This window comes from Lepidochelys kempii, chromosome 7 (genome assembly GCF_965140265.1).
Source record: "Lepidochelys kempii isolate rLepKem1 chromosome 7, rLepKem1.hap2, whole genome shotgun sequence".
In the NCBI taxonomy this organism is placed as follows: Eukaryota; Metazoa; Chordata; order Testudines; family Cheloniidae; genus Lepidochelys; species Lepidochelys kempii.
In genome coordinates, this window is record NC_133262.1 from 95,434,440 (window position 1) to 95,455,242 (window position 20,803).

Sequence of the window (20,803 nt, forward strand, 5' to 3'; positions counted from 1 at the left end):
CCCTATAATATCTGGTTTCACTCCCTGCATCAGTAGTTCTAGTGCCTCCATTTTGTTACCCAGACTCCTTGCATTGGTGTAGAAACATCTGAGTTGTTTCTGCTTGGCTTTGCCCAGATTCCTCACCTGCTTGGGTATAATCATTCTATTGCCAGTATCGCCTACCTAACTGTTAGTTTCATTGGTATCAGCACTATCTTTCCTCTTAATGTCCATGCTCCTATCCACTGCTGTTCCTTTCTCCATTGCTGTATCTTTTCTTTCTTTTCTTTCCTCCCATGCAGTGTTAGAATCAGGAGTGGAGATTACAAGAGCATCTCCCAACCATCTCCCCCAAGTTCCTAGTTTAAAGCTCTTTTAATTAGTTGTGCCAACCTCCATCCCAGAAGTCTATTTCCTCCGTACTCAAGTGGAGTCCATCCCATGAGAATAGTCCTCTGTCCATGAATGCCTCCCAGAGGTCAAACATCCCAAATCTCCCCTTATAGTACCACTGCCTTAGCCATCTGTTGATCATCATAATCTTGTTTTATCTCCATTTTCTTAAGTGTTTTCCTGGGCCTGGCTTAGTCACCCTTGATACGTTCCAGCAAGAATTTAGCTGTAATCATTTGTTCCCATATGAAGGCGAATCCGTGGATTCTTTCCTGCTCCTATTAGGATCCTCTTCAGCCTCAGATCCACATCCTGTATCTTAGCTTGGCAGACAGCACACCCTTCTGTTCTCCGGATTAGCTCTGGTGACAGGCCTGTCTGTTCTTCCTAGTAGGGAGTCACCATTTATGGAGATCCGCCTTTTTTCCTGGTGATAGTGTGATTCTTTGGCCTTCCTTCTTTTTGGCTCTTCACTTCTTCTTATAGGATTAGCCACTCTTCACTTCTTCCTTGTCCTTCCACCTTCAGTTACTGCTTGCTGTGCCACTTCTTGATTTTCCAACTCAGCAAACCTCTTCCTGAGCCCTATTTCTTCTTCACTATCCAGACTTTTCCTCTGCCTGATTCTCGTAGTCACATGTTTCCATTGGCCACTTTTCTCACCCAGGAATCTCCCCTCAGAGTTCTTCAGTCCAGTTTGCATCTGTGAGTCTTGGCCTTTCCCTTCAGCCTCCTCTTTCCTTCCCTCCATCATCTTCGCAAATTCCCTTTGAAACTCAACTATAGTTTCCATCTGCATCTCCAAACCTCAGATCTTCTCTTCCCTCAGCTCTGTCAATCACCACTTCATACAAACAAAGCTCTTTTCAGATACCTGCTCCAGGATCATGTACAATCCGCAGCTTCCACATCTGGAACAGAATTGTGCATTGGACATACTCTGTCAGGGGCGACATGGACTTTCTTTAGTCAAAAATGGCATATTATTCAGTGTTCTCATTGAGTGAGATCTCAGTATTCTCCACCAGGAAAAAATGCAAGGCAATAGTGATTTGGCAGTGGTTTGGGGTGAATGATGTCAATGTATTTTATACTGGCTGATTCATGGAATAAAATTTGGAGTGGGAACTTCTTGGTGTCTTCCTCAGGTAAAGGTAAAATGGTGCAACATAGGGAAAATGGAAGAGCAGAGGAAGGACAATAAAAACCTGGCAACCCTGGAATTAAGACCTAGGTATTATAGTTTATATTCAAGATCTCAAAATTTTTTGCCAGCAAAGATGGGAGACCAATGGAATGTATTTGTGTTGTAAAAGTGTGAGGGAATTTTTTAAATGTAATCATCTACGGAAAAGAATAAATGGACACAAATCTGACATCAGGAATCATAACATTCAAAAACCGGTAGGAGAACACTTCAACCTCTCTGGCCACTCAGTAACAGATTTAAGGGTGGCAATTTTGCAACAGAAAAGCTTCAAAAACAGAATCAAATGAGAAATTGCTGAGCTTGAATTAATATGCAAACTAGATACCATTAACTTGGGTTTGAATAGAGACGGGGAGTGGCTGGGTCATTACACATATTAAATCTACTTCCCCATATTAAGTAACCTCACACCTTCTTGTCAACTGTCTAAATGGGCCATCTTGATTATCACTACAAAAGTTTTTTTCTCCTGCTGATAATAGCTCATCTTAATTAATTAGCCTCTTACTCCACGTTTTCATGTTCTCTGTATGTATATATATATATATATATCTTCTTACTATATATTTCATTCTATGCATCCAATGAAGTGGGCTGTTGCCCACGAAAGCTTATACTCAAATAAATGTGTTAGTCTCTAAGGTGCCACAAGTACTCCTGTTCTAGCCACTTTAAAGTGTATAAAAGTATGACATCTAGTGGTGGTAATAGGAAATGTACTTGAAAGGTAGCTCTGTTGCAATTTGAGGTTGCAAAGCAGATTTATCAGCTGTTACTATACTACAGGAGATTATAACAGCAGTCTGGTCCCATTAAGACTGTAATATCACATATGGAACAAGGAAACCTCCTCTCCTTGTATTACAGTCTTTTACCTTCAGTTCAGCAAATTAAATCTAACCCCATTTATCAATATGTGACCTATGTGAAATCAGTTGTGGTGTCAGTTGGATTCTAGTGAGCAGATGTTCATATCACAAAGCTACTGTCACCCTTATTGGCAGATTCATTAGAAAGGAAAAGGACAGAATGAACATGAAGAGATTAATACTCTCACCCCAGAAGTGATTCTCCCCTCCGGCCCCCATATGTCAGGGTAAGGCACATCAGCAGGATATTTTACAGGAGCAATACAGCTGCTTTGTGAATAAACAGAGGAAAACAGTCTCCACTCAAAATGTGTAAGAATCCTTAGGAGGGGAAAGACAGCCTTGTTGTTAAGGGCTGGATTAGCAGATTAGGATTTGCCGCAGACTTCCTGTGCAAATTTAGACAAGGCATTCAAACAAAACACTTAAGCATGTGCTCAAGTAAAGTTAAGCACTTGTTTCTAGTTGGGGCCTCTAGGTGCTACCACAATACAAATAACACTTTAATAATAGTCAATGGCAAATGAAATGTTATTAGATAATTAATTTTAGGGGTATAATATTTACTGGTAAAAGACATACAACATACAACTAATGGAAGGGAAATTGTTGAAAAACACTTAGGCTAGCTAGTCTCTCTTCAGATACTAAGTTGTAGGACACCAGCAATAGAAGGCTGGGTGAAAGAAGTGATGAATTTAAAAGAGGAAGAAAAGGAAAATTACTTCCTTGGAGATGTAGTTGGAAGTGGGCAGTAACAGCAAAGCTGAATTTCATAATTTTAGTTTCAAGATTGGAACTTTTTTGCAAAAAGCATTAAAATGTATTTATTGGGATTTATATTTTGAAAAAGTTATTGAAAAGGTCCATTCAACTCATTCAGTTTATAACAATTATTTTTGAAAGTGGCATATTTTCAAAGGAAACAAAAAATTGGTGGCATAGTTTTGGTTAAATACTTCAATTCCGTGTAGATTCTGGTAATCTTGAAGGATGACATAAGACTGAATGGTTAAGTATGTACCAGTGCTTGTGTAACTCTAGCTGTGTCCATGCTACTGCTTGAACATATAACTACTTGCCAACAACAATCCTGTTTGTTGCAGAGTTTCTCTGTCCAGTATGGACCGGATTATATTGTTAACAAAATTCTGCCATAGACTATTCTCCAATACCATCGTAGTCTAGCACTGTTTCCTCAGTTTTACACCTTTCAAGTTTGGATGCAAAACATGTCCCACTGGAATGAGGCCTGTAGCCATATTTAAGAATTATTCCAAACATGATCATCAACCATACTAGCCTTGTCTGCAACTGTTCAGTGTAGACTGAACTCCCACACTTGGTCTAACACGGGTGCAGCTTCACTAGTGCTTACAATGGTAGAAGCACTGGTGTAGACTGCATGCAGGTGTTCTTACCACTAAGACATGATCATAACAATGTCTGTACCTGACTTGCATTAGGGCTCTGATCGTTGGTAGCTCCACTGGCGCTAAACTGGTATGAGACCAAAAGTGTGAAAAATCCTGGCAGTGTTTGGTGTAACCAAAACTTCTGAGAAGGGACCTCCTGAGCTTGCTGTGATCACATCAAACAGCAGGAATCGCTGCTGCTGTTTTGTTTTCAGGAATGGTTCTCTCTCAGTCAAAGTGGCTTAGGTTATCTAATGGTCTGATACTTTCTGAGGGCTTTGTGCAAAGCCGTACAAAGACTTGGGGTCATAGGTAGATTTCCATCTGTACTGGAAGGTGGAACATTGTTTTTTCTCATGGGAACAACCATGCCTTTTTTGTCGCATCTATGGAGACGTATTGGTAGCCTTGCAAAAGCATATTTGTCATTTTCCCCATTGGGACGCAAGATCTTTCTGAATGACTGACTTCATTTTTACACAGGTAATTCCATGCATTTTTAAATAGATTTTGAGCCATCACACTGTTTATCATAATCATTTATCATTCCTTAAAGTGAAGAAACACTAATGCATTACATTTCCTGCTGATGTGATTTTGGTGGAGTGTCAGGAAATAACCAAGTAACTTTCTCTTGAAAATAAAGTTATCATAGTTTCTCTATTAATACCCTTGTGGTGTATATTATTTAGAGGTAAATTCCCTCTGAAGTCTAGCTCAGAATTCCAAACTCTTAATTGGTCCTGCTTTGAGCAGGGAGTTGGACTAGATGACCTCCTGAGGTCCCTGCCAACCCTGATATTCTATGATTCTATGAAATTGTGTGTTTTAATTTATCACTTGGACTTTGACTGAGCTCCTTCAGATAGCAAACCTATCAGCAAAACAAAGATTGAACTAATTTAAGCCCAGTCCTCTTCTTTCATATGTCACCAGCACTGTTGGGTGTTGGGCAGTGATTTATTCATTTGTGAGCAGATGTGAAAGAGCCAGGTTCCACTTTCCTGTATCACAGAAGCGGTCAGCACACATTTAGCTATCCTAGACTGTCTTTCTTGTGTCTTTACTGTCCAACCCTACAAACTAAAGTTCAGTGCTCCTCCACGTTGGGCAGCAAGAACAAAACTGGCCTAAAAGGAGACAGAAGATTAATCTTCTGAATAAATTTGTTTCTTGAATGTGTGAAAAGGGGAAGGGTTCATACTTTATCCTGGGACATATGGTGCCTCTGTTAGTTGCACTCCAGATAAAGGAGCGTCAAGGCTGATTCCCCACTCTGGCACTTTGAGTGCAGAAGGTGGGGTCCCGCAAGGATTCTAAAAATGATTACTGGCCACTCCAGGCTGGTATTAAACTCCCAAGGTTACAGCTTTTCTCTGACCTTGGATGGGTAGATGCTGCCACCACCCAAGTGCAAAAAGCACCTTTTGAGAACCCAAGAAGGAGCATTTGGGAACTCCTTCCTGTGGAGTACACTTAAGCCCCTTTACACCCTCTCCAGGGAAGAGCTGAGAAAGAAAACAAAGAAAATCAACTGTTGCCACCAGGTTTCAGAGTAACAGCCGTGTTAGTCTGTATTCGCAAAAAGAAAAGGAGTACTTGTGGTACCTTAGAGACTAACCAATTTATTTGAGCATAAGCTTTCGTGAGCTACAGCTCACTTCATCGGATGCATACTGTGGAAAATACAGAAGATGTTTTTATACACACAGACATGAAAAAATGGGTGTTTATCACTACAAAAGGTTTTCTCTCCCCCCACCCCACTGTCCTGCTGGTAATAGCTTATCTAAAGTGATCACTCTCCTTACAATGTGTATGATAATCAAGATGGGCCATTTCCAGCACAAATCCAACAAGTCCAGCAGGGGAAGTGGTCTGGGAATGGTGAACCACGGCCACTGGGAGCTGCGAGTGGCCATACCTGTGGACGCTCAGGTAGACAAAGCATCTTGCGTCCCACCAGGGGATTACCCTGAACAAGCCACGAATCAAGATTGGGAACCCCTGCTACAGAACTTAAATTCTAAATTTCAACCAGCTCTAGAAATTAGCAATCAGGAGAAATCTTGTTGTTTTGTTGATTCAGAGTCTGCAGCCATAAACACCTAGAGCTATGCTTGCCTCAGATAAGAAGTATTTGACTCCCTTAGTACTTGACTAAAAGAAACCCTGGGTTCTGCAGGAATTGGTGGTGGCATCAAGGGGCACGCAGCTGCTTAAAGTATTGCACCCAAATTAGAGATACCTAACATGGTGTATATTCTGTTAAAACCCCTTACACAGACTCTGTAAAAAGACCGTACCCGATCGGTGTCAGCCTCGGCCATTTCCTCGGTTTCCCTTTCTTGATCTTCCCAAAAACTGCACCCAGACTCTTGGTCTGTTGTATTAAAACTACTTTGCAGGTCAAATGTCAACTTAAAATCAAAACAAGCCTTTTCCTGACTTCAGTTTCTTCAGACCTTGCTGGGCTCAACTGCTCCTTCCCAAAATCCACGTTTTTCTACCTGGCAGTTTCTCAAACCTCTTCACCTTAATATGTCTGCTCCTGCCCCTCACTGCAAGTAGTTCCAGCCAGGTTTTTCTATCTAGCTTGGCCAGAAAGCAGACATGCCAAATCTGTGAAAAAAACACAGAAATCGGATTTGTTTTTGGCTTACTTGGCTTGTGAGTTGCTTGCTGGCTAGTTTTTAACTTGTTGCTTGTTTGGCTTGTAGCTTGTTGCTTCTTTTTTTTTTTATCAGCTCCCGGCAAGCAGGGGCAAAGGGGAGACAAGCAGGAGAGAGACTCAGGGGTGCACTGTGGGCCCACCACAGTCCCCGACTGCACACCAGGGGGAGCTAGTCACATAGAGTATTGGGGTTCTTAGGGATTGGCTTGTTTTGACCTCATTTTGAAATGGGATTAGCTTGATTTTTGGCTTATTGGGAAAGTTGGGGTGCTTATTTACCACATGAAAGTTGGCAACTGTGCTAGAAAGGTTTTGCTTCAGTCCTCTCTGACCCTGCACTTCTACAAGAGTTTCCCTGTGACACCAACATCCCCCACCCCCGGATGAGCTGAGCAGGTTCCCTTTTATCTGCTTCCAAACCCATTACCTGGGAAGGCTCCTGAGAAGGCACAGGTAGACTGAGTCCAACCCCCTTAAGTGGTCAGCCCACCCTGTGACACCCTCCTATACCACAAACACTTGCTCTAGCCATGTGTACATAGGCGGTGGAACTGCGGGTGCTATGGGTGCTGCTGCACGCTCTGACTTGAAGTGGTTTCCATCATATACAGGGTTTACAGTTTGGTTCAATGGCTTTCAGCACCCCCACTACACAAATTGTTCCAGCACTCCTGCATGTGTAGTAAAGAGTGATGGGGCACTAATGTTGAAATGTTTAATGTGGGCCTCAGTGGCTAATTGATACACCTGTTTTCACCCAGGGAATGGGCCAGGCCCAATTAATGATGAGTCCCAGCTGGGGGAAGAGCTGGGTAGTTTCTATAAAGGGAGGAAACCGAGAGTAGAAGGAGACTGCAGGGTGAGAAGAAAAAGAGTCTTTCTAGTCTTTTCCTGGATAATAGCAAAGGAATTTAGGGAAAAAGTTTACACCCTAGTTCTGATTTAAGATGGTAGCAGAAAATTCCTGAAGTGAGCCTGACGGAAGGCTAACCGACAGACAGATTGTAAGGCATAAAGCAGGATCCAGACGAGGAGCAAGTCTCCTGAGAGGTAATCCCTGAGAGTTAGTGTTCTGCAGTAGAATAGAGAGACAGGGTGGACTAAAATCCCAAGCGTAAGGAAAGGGCCACAGTTGCTTTTGAATTTGGTTAAATGACTCCAGAAAGAATCCCTAGGGTCACTATTCTGACAGGAAGGTAGAACAGAAGAGGAGCCCTGGAGGGGCAGAAGATGTCCTATTGATGACCAGTGTCAAGTGAGGCACTGTCTGAGTGGGACACTGTTACCCTGAAAGGGGAAAGACTTTAAAGTGACCTGGCTGAAGGGCTGAGTCACATGGAGAGAGACTTCCCCAGGTCTGGATCTGCTGTTATCAGGGGTCACTAGATGAGGAAAGAAATGCTATGCCATGCCCACCTGTGAAGAGGTTTGCCTTCGGTGAGTGCACTTGCACTGAATCTAAATTGATCTAACTTGCATGCTGAGGTGCCAGAGGACAACAAAAGTGGGGATTATAGGTAACAGCTGCTCCTGCTCCACTGACTGTGAGATCACCATTGTGAACTGCAGTGTCTCATTTTAAGAAGCCATGTGCACCACTATGCAGCCAAGTGCTTCTCTGTATTCCTTGAGCACTAATGTTTTGCATTTTGCTCTCATAGGGGAGGCTGAAATGATAACAGGATATAGCACAGTAAGAGTCAATTCTTGTCAATGATTGATGAGACAGACTGACTTTAGTACTTGCGAGAAACTATGTCAAGGTCCTCCTCAAACACTGCTACGTAAGGCAAACAGTTCAATACAGAGGTTCTGCAATGATCCCAGTCCAGTAAGACCAGTCCGATCAACCTCATAACATCCTAGAAAATGAGGATTTCAGTCACCCTTTAACACAGTGAGTGAGCCCTTGCTGGCTAAGGGCCTGGGAACTGTACAGAAGTACTCCCTGCTGACGCTGTTTGCAAAAACAGCTGCTTCATGCTATCCTGCATCTGGACAAAAATAATAAGAAATCCATGCTGGGAAATAGCTAAGCAGGAAAAAATTGTGTATATGGGTGTGAGAACAGTCTCATTTCCCAAACCGAATATGCCATAAATCATTAGCTATCTTAAAAATACAACAGAAGTCTTAAATCCAAAATCCATGTATTACAATGCACTTAATCTTTATGGCTCCAGTTCTGCAAATTTCTTAAGCATGTGCATAGTTACATAATATGAGTAATCCCAGCTTTAAGCAATGGGACTACAAGTACTTAAAGTTAAGCATGTGCTTCAGTGCCCTTGCTGAATCAGGGCTTAAAACGATGGATCTTTAGGTACCTGATAGTGCCAGTCATTCTAAAGGTGTGTCTTTTTTGTTGTGAGCTGCTCACAATCGTTAATTAGACTAACAACTTTATTTGCACAACTCCCCTCAAATCCACTGAGTTATTTACGTTTGAAAAGCACATTTGCAGTTTGTGAGATAAAATTGCCATGTGTCCTTTAATGTAATATTCATATGTTCCCAATCCAGTATTGTATCTGTATCACTTAATTTTAGTAATATTACATTATGCTTATTGGTTATGGTGAAATATCCCTCAAATCCACCCCAATCTTTCAGCAGTGCTGTCCACAAAGTCATCCTAAGTAAACACCATCATAAAAACACTGTGTGTGTCTCTAGGTTTATTGCAAAAGCACATTTGCTTTCCTTGGGTCACACTGAATTTGCCAAATAGTATGCAACCTGGCCTACTGTTCGATAATCACTGTGACCCTATTACCCAGACAGAGGTCTTCTGGGTGCTCACAAGCTCAGCAGGATCAGATTATATTAGGACTGTAGTTGGATGAGAGATGATGACCAAGGTATAAGTAGATTGTTACCAAATTTATTGAAACTTTGACTCTCTCCTGTCTAAGTCAATGCTGAACCAACACCTAAGCCTCATTTTAGGGTGCGGTAAGAGATACTGTTTTGAGATGCAAAATCAAAAGTCTTGACCAATTGAAGATCTGCCTCCCTCCAAATACTCCCACTGTTTATGTTTTAGTTTGGGTAACTGCATTATATTGACTTAAATTCCATGTGCACTACCAATTGATTAGAACAATATTCTTCACTTCATCCCTAGGCTGTTGTTTAGCATAGTTATGCAATGTTAAAAAGGCTCTGCATTCTGTCTATCTAGTATTATTACTATTTAACACTTATCTTGTGGTAGCCCCTAGAGAGCAACCAGGCCAGCATCTCAGAGGCTGCATTTCAATGATGGGTGAAGCAATTCCAGCAAATTGGTAGGTTTTAAACATACTTTTGAAGTCTTCCAAATGGAAGGCGCTATACCTGGAAGCAGCTGTGTTTATTGTGTTGAAGTGTAATGAAGAGCCTATTGTAAAGCATACCTGCAAGAAACAAATTGCTGTGAGACCTTGAACTTCGATTCTTGTGTAGTTAAGAGGCTAATTGGCCAGTGTGGGCATGCAGTACTATTTTTGGTTTCAATACAAATATAAAAGCATCAATGTTTCAGGTACATGTGGCTTCCTTCAGTTTACAGTTACACAGGTGTGACAGATAGACAGCCATTCTGTTCTAGATGATTGTCTACCATGTAATGGTTGTGTTTGGCTTAAATGTCTGCTTTTCTCTTCCCTTTTTCCTTAAATTAAAGGTAGACTGTGAATAGTGCATTTGTGGTTTGTTTTTTGTGTGTGCCATTTTTGAATATTATTGGATTTCCTTTCGTGCTTAAAGCTTTAATTAAAATCACCTCTAGACTAGTATGCCCAATGTGATAACTGATGTGTAATGTCAGTAACATGTCTGAGGCTAATGATGATGATGGATGACAGACTGTTATAGAGAAAAAACAGCAGAGGAAAAAAGTTCAGTGGGAGGCTAGGTTTCTCTTTGCTTTAGTTACTGTGAAATAAAAGGCAATGTCAGTTAGACAGAAAGAAGAGAAAAGAACAAGGTGCCTTGGAAGATTTGAACATACCTCTTTCTCTCACATGCGAACAGTATAACCATTTGTCAGCTCTATGTATATATATATTTATTGCATGTAGAGTTATTTATTGTATGCATTGTGGTACTGCCTAGGGGTAGGTCAATACTGCACGCTAAACCTAGGGTCTGACTCAGGTTTGAGTTCAAGCTCCGCTTCTCTCCTCACATAAACCAGTCTGACTTGGTCAGCAAGCATCCGGGACTCAGGTCCTAGGCCACTGTGAAGGAGGTGGGTCAGAGCCCAGACTCCTGCTGTAATTTGGGTCCAAGCCCTGTCATTTTGCAGTGTGGCACAGCTCAAACCACAGACCTGAATCAAAAGGTCTGTGTAGTGTAGTGTGGACATGTTCTCATGGCTGTGAGACCTGGCTCTAGCAATTGTAAACCAGATTTACAATGCAGTGTGGATGCGCAGACATAGGCTTAAAAACACCAACTCCACAACCTGGTACCACAGTCCCAGGTATACAATACAGGGTGGACATTCCCTAGGAGTCATGGACTAGGACCTCACTGTACTAGGCACTGTGTGAACACAGAACAAAGAGGGCCTCCACTATGTACATGTATATTTGTTTTTTGAAACATTAGTGCATAAGTTACAATATCTATATTCTCTCTCTCTGTCCCTATATATGTACACAGACGCACATTTATTCATTTGGATTTTAGTCTAAAAGAAACGCCAAAGCGAAAAGCAGCTATCTAGAGTTCTAGGATACCCTCAACTTATATTTAAAATCACCACTACTATAGGAGTCTGCAAAACATAAACATGTGCATTTATGTTAGACATGGGTCCAAGCAACAAAGTTCAGATCTAGAGCTGTCTCGTCCAGAGTGCTGAGGTGTTAAGACCTGCATTTTTGTTTGAACGTATCTCTGGTACAGTATATGCAGCATCTATGCATATAGTATATGTAGGTGGAGACTTTTGTTGGCACTTGTTTGAGACAATCTACATTATTTGCAGGTAGTATAGCTATGAGTGAGTTGTAGAGGTTATCCCAAGTTCCAGTGAAACTTTAGTACCACCATGTATCAATATGTATCACCCTATTTTAGGGCACTTACCTCTCACAATTTTTGTTTTTTTTTTAAAATATCCTTCTGCCTTTGTGATCAGATTGTATCAATTACCACGTACAGACTGTAGAGTGAAAGAAATAGTAGAATACAATTTTAAATGATCTAAAACCATGGTTCTCAACCAGGGGAACATGTACCCCAGGGGGTACATCAGCTAGATATTTGCTTAGATTTACAACAGACTACATAAAAAGCACTAGTGAAGTCAGTACTAAAATTTCATAAAGACAATTAGTTGCTTATACTGCCCTATATACTACACACTGAAATGTAAGTATGATATTTATATTCCAATTGATTTATTTTATAATGATGTGGTAAAAATGAGAAAGTAAGCCATTTTTCAATAATAGTGTGCTGTGACACGTTTTTATATTATGTTTGATTTCGTAAGCAAGTAGTTTTTAAGTGAGGTGAAACTTGGGGTACGCAAGAAATATTAGAGTCCTGAAAGGAGTACAGTAGTCTGGAAAGGTTGAGAGCCACTGATCTAAAATAACTTTCTATATATCAGTTATAAGGTCTGATATCTTGCCAAACATCAAGACTAGCAACTAACATTATACAAGGAACGCCATCTCTCCAGTGAGATACAGCTTCAGAGTTTTAGCCCTGGCAGTTTATGGGGTATTGAAATTTAAATCTTAGTTGTTCTGGAATGAACAGTGTCAGCCATGGACTTTGGAACAGTATAATTCTAAATCTGTTTTGATATGATTTGTTTGGCATGACTTGGGGGGGAGGGGAGGGGTCGTGGGGAAGGCATGTTCTTTTCATGGCTCTTGCTCACTGTTGAAAAGCTGGTTAAGATTTTGGAATGTTACAAGATGATCAAGCTGAGATGCATTAATGAGCAAAGTGCAAGAAAAGAGGTCAAAGTTGCATAAGTAAATGTTCCACAAATTAGTAGTTTTGGAGGATTTACATAGTTGCAAATGTAAAGAAACATTTTCCATGGGTACAATGTACATGTGTGATCAGATCTAATCTGTTTATACTGTGCTCATCACCATGGTATCTGAATGCCTGTAAATAAATTTATTTTAGCACCAAAGAGGATATTTGCATGTTTGTCTTAAATTATTTTCACAGTCTCAGCTGACTTGTCCTTGAGGGTAATGCTACTTGACTTTTCTAGGACAAATAATCAACATTTTGGTTATTTTCAGAACAGTGAATACTGTGCAATATAATGCATACTGAATATCTAAAGTTCTGTTATGTATACAGTAGGTGCTATTAGAATCCTAATTTTTTTTCAGGCAATTAAAAGTACAGTGTGAATGCCACAGTAGCATTATCTACCCCAAAGGGCAATGTAAAGATTTTAATGATGACCACTGCATACTAATGTAAAATATACTCTCCTCGTTTCAAATGATTTGGTGTATTCAATAAAACAAATAGGCAATAATAGAAAATATTAGATTGTATTCTATGTAATATTTATCCTGAAAGACTGTTTTATAAATATGTTTATCCAGAAGTTAGAAAGGTAATCATGTTATGGACCTAGATAAGGGTGAGCTAATCAAAAGTTGATAAATATTGACCATGTGTGCATGTTATGTTAAAAAGTCTAGGTAAGAATTTTCATACGCAGCCATACCTATCAACTGTGACAGGGTCAGGCCAGATGGCTACAGGAGAGTGATAGAAGGCAGCTATATTAGCCCCAGGTTAAGTAGGTCCCTTTTCCCTGGGTAAGGTAACAGGGAAGGTTCCTGAACAATCAGGAACTTTCCGGAAACAATTAAGGCAGACTGGCTGCAGGTGTTCTAATCAGCCTATCAAGAAGCTGCCAGAATCAATTAAGACAGGCAGGCTAATCAGGGCACCTGGGTTTAAAAAGGAGCTCACTTCAGTCTGTAGTGTGCGTGCGAGGAGCTGGGAGCAAGAGGTGCAAGAAGCTGAGAGTGAGAAGGCGTACTACTGGAAGAAGTACAAGCATTATCAGACCTCAGGAGGAAGGTCCTATGGTGAGAATAAAGAAAGAGTTGGAAAGAGGCCATGGGGAAGTAGCCCAGGGAGTTGTAGCTGTCACACAGCTGTTACAGGAGCCATTGTAGACAGCTGCAATCTACAGGGCCCTGGGCTGGAACCTGGAGTAGAGGGTGGGCCCGGGTTCCCTCCATCCCTTCATCCCCCCAACTCCCTACTTGATACCGGAGGAGTTGACCTGGACTGTGGGTTCCACCAGAGGGGAAGGTCTCTCGCCTGTTCCCCGATCCACTAGGTGGATCAGCAGAGACTGCGGGGATTGGTCTTCTTCCTTTCTCCATGCTGGCCAGTGATGAGACTAACTGAGTGAACGGCAGATTTGAGCCACGAAAGTGGCCAAACTGAGGGCTGAACCTCTGAGGCGAGAAAATCCGCCAATAAGCGCTGGACCCACCAAGGCAGAGGAGGAACTTTGTCACACAACATGAACACAGTCTTCTCTAAGCAATCACAAGGAAAACAAAAAATGTGTTAATTGGAGGATTCTACTCAATTTTAATTAGAGCCATTCCCTTACTGAATTAGTTAATAGATTATTAAATATTACTAAGTAGTACTCACTCAAATACATTTCCTCCCTCATTAGTGGCTTCTAGCCACTAGCAATTATCTCATTACTTTACTTATAGGGTTTCACTCCTTCAGAGCTTAACTATAAATGCCATCTTTTCTTGTGTTACTGCTCTGAAGAGCAATAAAAAGATGTATATCTTCCACTATCTAGATTAGGAATTAAACCAATATCTTAAATGAGCTGTCCGGTGGCACCTTAAAGACTAACAGATTTATTCGAGCATGAGCTTTTGTGGGTAAAAACCTCACTTCTTCAGATGCATGGAGTGAAAGTTACTGATGCAGACATATATGTACTGACACATGAAGAGCATCTGTTAGTCTTTAAGGTGCCACCAGACTCCTTGTTGTTTTTGTGGATACAGACGAACGTGGCTACCCCCTAATACTTAAATGAGCTGTGTTGATGACAATAGAAATAGACACTAATTGTTAACTTTTTCTTTAGAAAAAATATATTGATAAGTGAATGAAGATTTAAAAAAATTTAATTTAACAGCCATTTCACTCCTACATACAGTCTTGGTTAAACAAAATATATTTGCAAACTCCTCCTTATAAATGACTAAAAGAACCCATAGTGGCGTGGTCATGGCATATAAAGCTAAACAAAAAAATAAGACTATTTAAAGAACACATAGAATCACAGAATTGTAGGACTGGAAGGGACCTCGAGAGGTCATCTAGTCCAGTCCCCTGTACTCAAGGCAGGACTAAGTATTATCTATACCATCCCTGACAGGTGTTTGTCTAACCTGCTCTTAAAAATCAATGATGGAGATTCCAAAACCTCCCTAGGCAATTTATTCCAGTGGTTAACCACTCTGACAGTTAGGAAGCTTTTCCTAATGTCCAACCTAAACCGCCCTTGCTGCAATTTAAGCCCATTACTTCTTGTCCTATCCTCAGAGGTTAAGAATAACAATTTTTCTCCCTCTTCCTTGTAACAACCTTTTATGGACTTGAAAACTGTTATCATGTCCCCCCCACCCCCCCTGTCCCCTCTGTCTTCTCTTCTCCAGACTAAACAAACTCAATTTTTTCAATCTTCCCTCATAGGTCATGTTTTCTAGAACTTTAATAATTTTTGTTGCTCTTCTCTGGACTTTTCCAATTTGTCCATATCTTTCATGAAATGTGGTGCTCAGAATTGGACACAATACTCCAGTTGAGGCCTAATCAGCGCAGAGTAGAGTGGAAGAATTACTTCTCATGTCTTGTGTACAACCTTCCTGCTAATACAGCCCAGAATCATGATTGCTTTTTTTGCAACTGTTACATTATTCACTCGTATTGAGCATGTGATCCACTTGTGATTTAGCTTGGGGAAATCTCAGCTCAGATTAACAAGGGTTGTTGCATGTCCACAACCCTTTTGTTGGAATGGCAAACTAATTAATGAGGTTGCACTGCCCAAGGGAATCTTGAGCAGTGCAAGATGGTATATTTCTGGGGTGCAAGCCGGGACTCTGGGGTGATTGGCTGGTGCCTCTCTCTGTAAGATTCATGAGTGGCTCCAGGAGCATTTATGCAATTTAGCTGAGTGTCGGGCTCCACGTGCTGATGACTGAGTGATCACAGTACCTGGAGAGGTTTTGCTGCTTGCCACTGGCATAGCATTGTGTGAGACAGCCCAGGCTGGAGAGTTAAGGGAGCACAGCAGTCCCACGGATCCTGGGGATCCCATCACACACACTTTCCCCTTTTTACCTATAGAGGGAGCTAGAGAGTTTCTATACTTAGCAACAGGTTTCAGAGTGGTAGCCCTGTTCCTCTGTACCTGCAAAAACAAGGAGGAGTCCCTTGTCTCCTACTCCTGTGTGTACATCAACTTTTTCCTCCAGGAGGTAGAGATAGTTGTTGGCTAAAGATTTTTTTAAATCTACCATCTGTACTTTATTTAGATTTGTTTCTGAATTTGTATACTTATATTCTCTGTAGATTGCACAGTGGTTACTTCCATTATGGTGATCAGACCCTGTTTATGTATAAGGGGCTTTTAAGTAAGCCATGTTTGAATGTTAATTTTATTTTAGCAGTAGGACAGTGCTAACATGTCCCCCCAGAGCAGTTGCAAGACTGTGGGGTTTTTTTTTTTATAGCCATGGGTCCTGTACTTTTGAAAGTACCCTTGTCACTCCTGGGGAGAAAAGGATGTGGATTATGAACTATTACACACATAGGGTATGTCTACACTACGAAATTAGGTCGAATTTATAGAAGTCGTTTTTTTTGAAATCGGTTTTATATATTCGAGTGTGTGTGTCCCCACAGAAAATGCTCTAAGTGCATTAAGTGCATTAACTCGGCGGAGCGCTTCCACAGTACCGAGGCAAGCGTCGACTTCCGGAGCGTTGCACTGTGGGTAGCTATCCCACAGTTCCCGCAGTCTCCGCTGCCCATTGGAATTCTGGGTTGATATCCCAATGCCTGATGGGGCTAAAACATTGTCGCGGGTGGTTCTGGGTACATATCGTCAGGACCCCGTTCCCACCCTCCCTCCCCCCGTGAAAGCAAGGGCAGACAATCATTTCGCGCCTTTTTTGTCTGCTGCCAGCCAAAGATGTAAAGGATAGATGGAGTGGGTCAGAACAAGAAATAGACCAGATTTGTTTTGTACTCATTTTCCTCCTCCCCTGTCTAGATCACACTGCAGTCAGTCACAGAGAAGGCGCAGCGAGGTTAATCTAGCCATGTATCAATCAGAGGCCAGGCTAACCTCCTTGTTCCAATAACAACGATAACTTTGGTGCACCATTTCTTATTGGAACCCTCCGTGCAGTCCTGCCTGAAATACTCCTTGATGTACAGGCACACCCTTTGTTGATTTTAGCTCCCTGAAGCCAACCCTGTAAGCCGTGTCGTCAGTCGCCCCTCCCTCCGTCAGAGCAACGGCAGACAATCGTTCCGCGCCTTTTTTCTGTGCGGACGCCATACCAAGGCAAGCATGGAGGCCGCTGAGCTCATTTTGGCAATTAGGAGCACATCAACCACCACACGCATTATCCAGCAGTATATGCAGCACCAGAACATGGCAATGCGATACCGGGCGAGGAGGCGACGTCAGCGCGGTCCCGTGAGCGATCAGGACATGGACACAGATTTCTCTGAAAGCATGGGCCCTGCCAATGCATGCATCATGGTGCTAATGGGGCAGGTTCATGCTGTGGAATGCCGATTCTGGGCTCGGGAAACAAGCACAGACTGGTGGGACCGCATAGTGTTGCAGGTCTGGGACGATTCCCAGTGGCTGCGAAACTTTCGCATGCGTAAGGGCACTTTCATGGAACTTTGTGACTTGCTTTCCCCTGCCCTGAAGCGCATGAATACCAGGATGAGAGCAGCCCTCACAGTTGAGAAGCAAGTGGCGATAGCCCTGTGGAAGCTTGCAACGCCAGACAGCTACCGGTCAGTTGGGAATCAATTTGGAGTGGGCAAATCTACTGTGGGGGCTGCTGTGATGCAAGTAGCTCACGCAATCAAAGATCTGCTGATATTAAGGGTAGTGACCCTGGGAAATGTGCAGGTCATAGTGGATGGCTTTGCTGCAATGGGATTCCCTAACTGTGGTGGGGCTATAGACGGAACCCATATCCCTATCTTGGCACCAGAGCACCAAGCCGGCGAGTACATAAACCGCAAGGGGTACTTTTCGATAGTGCTGCAAGCTCTGGTGGATCACAAGGGACGTTTCACCAACATCAACGTGGGATGGCCGGGAAAGGTGCATGACGCTCGCATCTTCAGGAACTCTGGTCTGTTTCAAAAGCTGCAGGAAGGGACTTTCTTCCCAGACCAGAAAATAACTGTTGGGGATGTTGAAATGCCTATATGTATCCTTGGGGACCCAGCCTACCCCTTAATGCCATGGCTCATGAAGCCGTACACAGGCAGCCTGGACAGTGGTCAGGAGCTGTTCAACTACAGGCTGAGCAAGTGCAGAATGGTGGTAGAATGTGCATTTGGACGTTTAAAGGCGCGCTGGCGCAGTTTACTGACTCGCTTAGACCTCAGCGAAACCAATATTCCCACTGTTATTACTGCTTGCTGTGTGTCCACAATATCTGTGAGAGTAAGGGGGAGACGTTTATGGCGGGGTGGGAGGTTGAGGCAAATCGCCTAGCTGCTGGTTACGCGCAGCCAGACACCAGGGCGGTTAGAAGAGCTCAGGAGGGCGCGGTACGCATCAGAGAAGCTTTGAAAACCAGTTTCATGACTGGCCAGGCTACAGTGTGAAAGTTCTGTTTGTTTCTCCTTGATGAAACCCCCCGCCCCTTGGTTCACTCTACTTCCCTGTAAGCTAACCACTCTCCCCTCCTCCCTTTAATCACCGCTTGCAGAGGCAATAAAGTCATTGCTGCTTCACAGTCATGCATTCGTTATTCATTCATCACACAAATAGGGAGATGACTACCAAGGTATCCCAGGAGGGGTGGTGGAGAAGGGAAGGAAAATGCCACACAGCACTTTAAGCACAGCACTTTAAAAGTTTACAACTTTAAAATTTATTGAATGACAGCCTTCTTTTTTTTGGGCAATCCTCTGTTGTGGAGTGGCTGGTTGGCTGGAGGCCCCCCCACCGCGTTCTTGGGCGTCTGGGTGTGGAGGCTATGGAACTTGGGGAGGAGGGCGGTTGGTTACAGAGGGGCACCAGTGGCAGTCTGTGCTCCAGCTGCCTTTGCTGCAGCTCAACCATACACTGGAGCATTCTGGTTTGGTCCTGCAGCAGCCTCAGCATTGAATCCTGCCTCCTCTCATCACGCTGCCGCCACATTTGAGCTTCAGCCCTGTCTTCAGCCCGCCACTTACTCTCTTCAGCCCGCCACTTACTCTCTTCAGCCCTCCACCTCTCCTCCCGGTCATTTTGTGCTTTCCTGCACTCTGACATTATTTGCCTCCACGCATTCGTCTGTGCTCTGTCAGTGTGGGAGGACAGCATGAGCTCGGAGAACATTTCATCGCGAGTGCGTTTTTTTTTCTTTCTAAGCTTCACTAGCCTCTGGGAAGGAGAAGATCCTGTGATCATTGAAACACATGCAGCTGGTGGAGAAAAAAAAAGGGACAGCGGTATTTAAAAAGACACATTTTATAAAACAGTCGCTACACTCTTTCAGGGTAAACCTTGCTGTTAACATTACATACATAGCACATGTGCTTTCGTTACAAGGTCGCATTTTGCCTCCTCCCACCGCGTGACTACCCCCTCAACCTTCCCCCCTCCCTGTGGCTAACAGCGGGGAACATTTCTGTTCAGCCACAGGCAAACAGCCCAGCAGGAATGGGCTATACTGAGTGTCCCTGAAGAAAAGCACCCTATTTCAACCAGGTGACCATGAATTATATCTCACTCTCCTGAGGATAACACAGAGAGAGAAAGAACGGATTTTGGTTGAATGCCAGCAAACATACACTGCAATGCTTTGTTCTACAGTGATTCCCGAGTATGTGTTACTGGCCTGGAGTGATAAAGTGTCCTACCATGAAGGACGAAATAAGGCTGCCCTCCCCAGAAACCTTTTGCAAAGGCTTTAGGACTACATCTAGGAGAACCGCAAATGCCAGGGCAAAGTAATCCTTTCACATGCTTGCTTTTAAACCATGTATAGCATTTTAAAAGGTACACTCACCAGAGGTCCCTTCTCTGCCTGCTGGGTCCAGGAGGCAGCCTTGGGTGGGTTCAGGGGGTACTGGCTCCAGGTCTAGGGTGAGAAACAGTTCCTGGCTGTCGGGAAAACCGGTTTCTCCGCTTGCTTGCTGTGAGCTATCTACAACCTCCTCCTCCTCCTCATCATCTTCGTCCCCAAAACCTGCTTCCGTATTGCCTCCATCTCCATTGAAGGAGTCAAACAACACGGCTGGGGTAGTGGTGGCTGAACCCCCTAAAATGGCATGCAGCTCATCATAGAAGCGGCATGTTTGGGGCTCTGACCCAGAGCGGCTGTTCGCCTCTCTGGTTTTCTGGTAGGCTTGCCTCAGCTCCTTCAGTTTCACGCGGCACTGCTTCGGGTCCCTGTTATGGCCTCTGTCCTTCATGCCCTGGGAGATTTTCACAAAGGTTTTGGCATTTCGAAAACTGGAACGGAGTTCTGATAGCACGGATTCCTCTCCCCAAACAGCGATCAGATCCCGTACCTCCCGTTCGGTCCATGCTGGAGCTCTTTTGCGATTCTGGGACTCCATCATGGTCACCTGTGCTGATGAGCTCTGCATGGTCACCTGCAGCTTGCCATGCTGGCCAAACAGGAAATGAGATTCAAAAGTTCGCGGTTCTTTTCCTGTCTACCTGGCCAGTGCATCTGAGTTGAGAGTGCTGTCCAGAGCGGTCAGAATGGAGCACTCTGGGATAGCTCCCGGAGGCCAATACCATCGAATTGTGTCCACAGTACCCCAAATTCGAGCTGGGAACGTCGATTTAAGCGCTAATCCACTTGTCAGGGGTGGAGTAAGGAAATCGATTTTAAGAGCCCTTTAAGTCGAAATAAAGGGCTTCACTGTGTGGACGGGTGCAGGTTTAAATCGATTTAACGTTGCTAAATTCGACCTAAAGTCCTAGTGTAGACCAGGGCATAGATGAGACTTGAGCATGCTTCCA

At 43.2% G+C, this 20,803-nt stretch overlaps 3 protein-coding genes across 7 annotated transcripts in view; 1 reads left to right on the top strand and 2 right to left on the bottom strand.

Moving 5' to 3' along the window:
- Positions 1 to 20,803, top strand: part of LOC140914912 (DNA nucleotidylexotransferase-like) — a 384,775-nt gene that overhangs the window by 125,156 nt on the left and 238,816 nt on the right. The window contains exon 5 of the mRNA XM_073353929.1: positions 9,761 to 9,833. Coding sequence (XP_073210030.1) covers positions 9,761 to 9,833 — 73 coding nt within the window. The remainder of the gene's footprint in view (positions 1 to 9,760; positions 9,834 to 20,803) is intronic.
- BLNK (B cell linker) overlaps positions 1 to 20,803 on the bottom strand; it is a 144,908-nt gene that overhangs the window by 106,406 nt on the left and 17,699 nt on the right. Inside the window, exon 1 of one of the 5 annotated variants that reach the window (XM_073353941.1) lies at positions 6,176 to 6,228. The exons of the other annotated variants lie outside the window; for them this stretch is intronic. Within the exon in view, the coding sequence (XP_073210042.1) occupies positions 6,176 to 6,199 (24 nt within the window). The 5' untranslated portion in view covers positions 6,200 to 6,228. Of the gene's footprint in view, positions 1 to 6,175; positions 6,229 to 20,803 lie in introns of those variants that run through there. 5 annotated transcript variants of the gene reach the window in all.
- Positions 18,710 to 20,526, bottom strand: LOC140915149 (uncharacterized). The gene is made up of 2 exons (XM_073354726.1): positions 19,839 to 20,526; positions 18,710 to 19,251 (listed from the first exon to the last, which is right to left on the bottom strand). Exons 1-2 carry the CDS (start codon positions 20,419 to 20,421, stop codon positions 18,710 to 18,712), a joined length of 1,125 nt encoding a protein of 374 aa, XP_073210827.1. The 5' UTR covers positions 20,422 to 20,526.